At 34.9% G+C, this 6165-nt stretch overlaps 1 protein-coding gene across 1 annotated transcript; it reads right to left on the reverse strand.

Moving 5' to 3' along the window:
* Positions 1–636: 636 nt before the first annotated feature.
* On the reverse strand, positions 637–3256 carry LOC143549380 (tropinone reductase homolog At5g06060-like). The gene is made up of 4 exons (XM_077040283.1): positions 2954–3256; positions 1954–2170; positions 1781–1887; positions 637–931 (listed from the first exon to the last, which is right to left on the reverse strand). The coding sequence occupies exons 1-4, from the start codon at positions 3254–3256 to the stop codon at positions 749–751; spliced, it is 810 nt and encodes a 269-aa protein (XP_076896398.1). The 3' UTR covers positions 637–748.
* Between the last annotated feature and the right edge of the window lie 2909 nt (positions 3257–6165).

Raw genomic sequence — 6165 nt, forward strand, 5'->3', positions numbered from 1 at the left:
CATCACTCATATCAAGCAATATAAAATAATAATTCAAAGTATAAATTTTTGTTGAATTAGTCCACAATATATTACCAAGCGTAATATCTATAAATTTTCAATATGCATTCGTGAAGTGACCTATATGAGATGCACTTTTCTCATAGCATAAAATATGCATTTCCTAATTAATCAAATAAACCTAAGTTACAACACGTCAATGCTAAAAAAAGGGCAAAATAATAAAAACTTTAAGCCAAAAGCCAAACAAAAAACAAAATCCCTAATAAATGGATTGAAATAGCATAAACCACCACACAAAATTGAAATATTAAAACCAAAATCAAGTATGATCCATAGTTTCTCTTTATAACTATTTTTCTAACGCATTCAAAGTTTAACATAACTCAAATCAAGTGGTTCAGTGGTAAACAGGTTTTTATAAAAAAGCTAGGGATGTGCTTGTAAACGGAAAAAACCAACTCGTAACTGGACATATATAAATAAATATATAAATAAAAAGAAAAAAAAAAACCAACTGCATTGTTCTGTTCCATTAACAAAAATACAATATTACCATGTCTAACAAAACATGACACGTCAAAACCGTAAACAAGTGCAAGTTTGATTGCCTCCAAGAATCATAAAACTGAAACATAATCATAAAGAGCCATTTATGATCCACTATTGAGAATATGTTGACAAAGATGACATTAAAACAAGAACAGATAATATTTAAAACTTTGCCTAACATGAACAGAAACTGGAATTAAGATAATGAGAAACCGTTAACAGTAGATCCTCCATCAACGGCAACTGTTTGTCCAGTGATATAAGAAGCAGCGGGTAGGCATAGAAACGTCACCATTGATGCAACTTCGTTTGCTTCTCCGGGGCGTTTCAGTGGAGTTCTAGATACCACTTTATCCAAAAACTGTTCATCGCTTAACAACTACACAAAACATATTTAATCGGTATTTACACAAAACATCTTTGACTACTAAGTTCGCAGGTTTAGAGTTTGTGGTTTCCATATTGTACCGAGTTTGAGTCTAGGACTAACTTCTTGTAAGTTTTTTCTTAATTGACTAAAATGACCAAAATGCCCCTTTCCTATTTTACCAAAACATCACTGGAACCAAAGAAAAACGGTTTTGTTCACGGTTTGTAAAGGTGTGCACAAACCCACCGTACCCGGACTCGATAAAAAAAAACAGCTAGGTGTTATGTTTCTTAAAAACCGACTTTTCAGTTCGGTGTCGGTTTTCCATCATCCAAAAACCGAACCGAACAAAAAAAATTTTTTAAGTCATTTACAAAAAAATTATAAATTGCATAATCTGTTAACTTTAGCTCATATGTGTAATTTTCAATTAATCCTTAATCAACAAACACAAAATTATTGCAAAAGTTTAAAGCGCAAATTCAATATTTTGCACAAAAGTTTCAGGCAAAAATATCAAGCCCAAAATGTAAAACCAAAAATACTGAAACTGAATAGAACCCATCGTAATAAAAAAAATCGAAAGCACCGAAACGAAACAGTTTTCAAAAACTTAAATACCGAATTTTGAGTTTTTGGTTCGGCTTGACCCCAAAACAGACCAATTGCACACCCCAAACAGTTTGAAACTTAAAAGCGTCCGTATAAACCAAACCAATCGTTGACCTCTAGAATTTAAAATACTTTTTCATTTTAAAAACATGTAGTTACGGATACGTATAATATTAATATCCATGGACGATTTTTGACCATCCGTTTGACCCAAACTTGCATAATGTCACAGAGAAAGAGTATTACGTGTTCGACAAGCGAGGTTTTGATGTACCACGGGGCTACACTATTAACCCGAATATTATCTTTTGCCCATTCACATGCTAAATTCTTTGCAAGCTGATTAATTGCACCTGAAAATAGACGCTATAAACCTAAGAAAATTTTGGATAATTAAAAACGAGTCGGGAAAAACATACCTTTTGTGGCTCCATAGACAGATCCAGAGGAAAGGTGAACGAGACCCGCAACAGAGGAAATAAAGACAATGGAACCAACACCAGAAGCCTTTAAAAGAGGGTGTGCGAGTTGACACAAGTGGTAAGCAGAATCCAAATTGGTAGCCATGAGAGTTGAATATTCTTGTGCAGTATACTCTGTTGTAGGTTTCCTAATGTTTGTCCCAACATTGTTTATCTACATACATTTAAGCAAGTACTAAGAAACATGACAATTTTTTTTATCTCCATGGATCATTTGACAACTCCCCTTGGAAGGTAAGCAGGCTGGCAGGTTCAAATGTGCACACCGATCCCGACCCATATTGTTATTATGTTAAAGATTTCGACCCCAACCCACACACATACATTCGGGTCGACCCGAACACAACCAACTTTTTATAAATAAAATGTAAAACAAAACTAATATAATTTAGAGTCGGTAGAGTAAACGAGTAATACGAATAAATTTTTTCATAATATTACTAAAAATCATGAAAATGAATTGGAAATCGCATGTGCAGCTTCAGAAAAATGTAAAACTGAAAAAACAGAAGTAAAAATATAATTATGAAAGTTTTTTTAACTACTAAAACGGGTTAACAGGTCAACCCGAACACGACCAGTTTAACCCACTTTTTTTAAAAAGATTGTAAAACAAAATCGATATAATTTAGAGTCGGTAGAGTAAATGAGTGATATGAACAACTTTATCTTATAAAATTATCAAAAAATGATGAAAATGAATTAAAAATTGCAACTGCGTCTCAGACAAATGTAAAACACAAAAAACCAGAAGTATAAATATAACTATGAATGTTTTTTTAATTACTTAAACAAATCAACCCGAGGTTTTTTCGTGTTGGGTTCAGGATGTGTCATCAATTACCGATAAACATGAATATATACTATGAATCACCACTGGTAATAATAATAATAATAATAGTAATAATAGTAATAATAGTAATAATAATAATAATACCAGAATGTTGAGGTTGCCATTGAAAATTTCGTTGACTTTTTGGAGGAGGTGTTGGCGTTGAGAAGGAGAAGAAGCGTCACATACGGATCCGGTGACGGTGAAGCCTTTGGCGGACCATTCCTGTAACCGTTGAGTAAGCTCGCCTTCGTTGCGAGAGCAGGTGTGTACGGCCGCCCCAAACGCCGCCAGTTCCTCTACCACGGCGTACCCGATTCCACGTGTGCCGCCGGTCACCAAAGCAGTTGTTCCGGCCAGAGACCATCGAGGAGGAGGAGGAGGAGGAGGAGGAACAGGAGTAGTCATGTTTTCCTTTACTAACTTAACTTTTCAGTCGATATGATGTTTATCCTCTTTGGCAAACATTTCCATTTTTTAAAGACACCAACTTCAATTTTTCCATCCTTTTAAGCAATGTTTTCGGACCCGGCCCGGACGTCGACCCGGACGCCTTACCGGGTTAAAGGTCGGACTGACCCGGGAGGGCGGACCGGTGTTTGACTCGTATGACGTCATAAATTATATATATATATATATATATTAAAAGACAACTAATACTCATGGAATCGAAAATCATACATTATAATCGAAATTTTCTAAACACACATCACAATCTTAGTCTTAAAACATTGATATGTAATTTTTTTGAAGTATGCGTATTTAACCAAGCTTTTGTACAAAAATAAATTAAAAAACAAGAAAATCAACAAGATAGTATAAGTTAAGGGTTAACTTTAAAATAATTATAACTAGTAGGGTAAATAGTGTAACTTATCATAAAAAAATATTAAAAAACCAAAACAAGTGTGCAGATGCAGATCCAACAATCTCTCATCTCCTCTCCATTTCAAACCCTAAATTCCTAACTATAAACTACATGCCGCCTCTTCGCCGGAAAATGCTTCTAATATGGCCGGAAGTTACGCCGGAAAATGCTTCTAATCTGGCCGGAAAGTTCTTCTAAGCTGCCGGAAGTTACTCTGAATCCACCGGTTGTGGCGAAGTGAGATGGAATCGGAGGCAAAGTGCTTCTAAGTGGCGAATTTGATTAAAAATTTGAAAGAAAAGGGCATTTGCCGGTTCACCCGCCGGGTCACTGGGTCCGGGCTACCCGGCCGGGTTTTTAGAAAACGGCCAAATAGCCTGACCCGACCCGGTATAGAGACCGGGTCCCGGTCGGACCGGTCCGACCGGCCGGGCCGGGTTTCAAAACACTGCTTTTAAGTTTCTATATAATTTATAGCACGTGTAATTAGATGGTTACAAAATTATAATATAAACAAGTTAAATTTCATAAAATACATAATCACCGGATTCATAAGATATAAATAAAAGAGAAAATTAGCATTTTCCTCCCTGGGTAATATCATCGCAAGATGGATTAACCACTGAAAAAGAATTTGCGCATGCTGCACCTATGTGTTTCTCAAGCGGGTTTTTTGGCTCCTTTCGTCAGTTGACCCTTGGATGGCAAGGTATTTTAGTAATCTTATTTTAATATATAATAAATATAATAATAATAATAACAACAACAACGGTAATAATCATCTATCATCATTCCGCCCACATATTATCATCATCGTCTTCTTCCAATTTCTTGCAACACCCACAAAATCCATGGCTTCCATCGTCCCAAACGGAGTCTTTTCAACTTTCTCTCCACAACCCAATTCTGATACCCCCAAATTCTCAAAAGGGTCTTCTTCAATTATCAATTTCACCCTAAAATCTCACCCAGAACCCCCATGTTCTTAAGGAGCAAACACCACTCAATCGGACCCAATCATTGAAAGTAACGACGACCCAATTCACAAATTCCTCAAACGAGATTAAGTGGGGTTTTAATCAAGAAATCGATTCGGTTACCATACCGAAAGGCCTTTCTGAAGAAACAATTAGGTTAATTTCATCAAGAAAACAAGAGCCTAATTGGATGATTGAGTTTAGGTTGAATTCTTATTACAAATTCTGTCAGATGACTGAACCCAAATGGTCTGATAGTTGCCGGTGAATCCAACGGCTCCGACTACGATGAATTCTTAGGTTGAATTTTATTATTAACGAGAGAGTTGCCGGTGAATCCAACGGCTCCGATGGCTATGATTTTTTAACAGATGACGTATTAGATTCGATTAACATATCCATACGTTCATAAAATGATTTCTTAACAGATGACGTATTAAATCTATGGGTACGGCGGCGGCCGGAGATGGAGTAGTGGTTATCGGTAGGTTTTTGACCATCTAGGGCTTGTTAATTGTTAATAATAATAATAATAATAATAATAATAATAATAAATTGGTGATTATTCATGAATTAACATTGTATCACTGTTGAATATGATGGTGAAGATGAAGATAAAGGGGTAAATGGGTCATTTCAGCATATTTTTAACAGGTCAACGCTTGGTCAACTGACGGAAGGAGCCAAAAAAACCCGCCTAAGAAACACAGAGGTGCAGCATGCGCAAATTCTTTTTCAGTGGTCAATCCATCTTGCGATGATATTACCCAGGGAGGCAAATGCTAATTTTCTCTAAATTAAGTTTTATAATTCATAAATATCTAACAACTTCATTTAATACAACATTTAAAGTTATATTTGTTAGTATTTTTGTAAATTGTAATATGATTAGTTGGCTACCTTAGTTGAATGACATGTAAAAAATGATTTTGTTTTAATAGCATAGCTAGATTAGGATCGAGCCCGTCTGATATACGGGCGGTTAAAAAATTCAACAAATTAAATCTATACTATATTATAATAAATATATGAAGAGCAATAGAATGTGTTTCTACTTGTTTATAATGTCTCACTTGTTATAGGCTGAACACATGAAGAAATTAACAACTTGATACTTCAGGGGAGTGAGCAAATTGTAAAAAAAAAGAGAAAAGATTAGGTATTTTATTTATATTTTCTATGTTTAGCTTTTAATATTAAAGTGGTCAACTTATTCGGTTTCTGAGTTTTAGAAATCGGTTTTTTGTTTTGGGTTCTTTCGGTTTTGGTTTCTTAGTTCGGTTTAGATTTTTTTTTTTTTTTTTCAGTTTTACCATTCTGGCACCAAATTACAAAATTAGGCCCAAAATGCTATTACACTCCTTTTAAAACTTCCATTAAAATATGAGAGTTTGGAGTGAACGGAAAGGAGAAGGGTAAATGGTTATATTTAATGATGTTTATGACATTTATACCTTCCTTTATATTACACT

Source organism: Bidens hawaiensis, unplaced genomic scaffold (assembly GCF_021521415.1).
Source record: "Bidens hawaiensis isolate Kalapana, Puna unplaced genomic scaffold, B.hawaiensis_p1.1 tig00015554_1, whole genome shotgun sequence".
NCBI lineage: Eukaryota > Viridiplantae > Streptophyta > Magnoliopsida > Asterales > Asteraceae > Bidens > Bidens hawaiensis.

Coding starts and splice junctions, on each gene's coding strand:
- LOC143549380 (XM_077040283.1), bottom strand. CDS start 3,256: ATGACTACTCCTGTTCCTCCTCCTCCTCCTCCTCCTCCTCGATGGTCT. Junction 2,171..2,953: donor ATGGCAACCTCAACATTCTG/GTATTATTATTA, acceptor AAATGTATGTAG/ATAAACAATGTTGGGACAAA. Junction 932..1,780: donor AAACCTCGCTTGTCGAACAC/GTAATACTCTTT, acceptor TGTTTTGTGTAG/TTGTTAAGCGATGAACAGTT.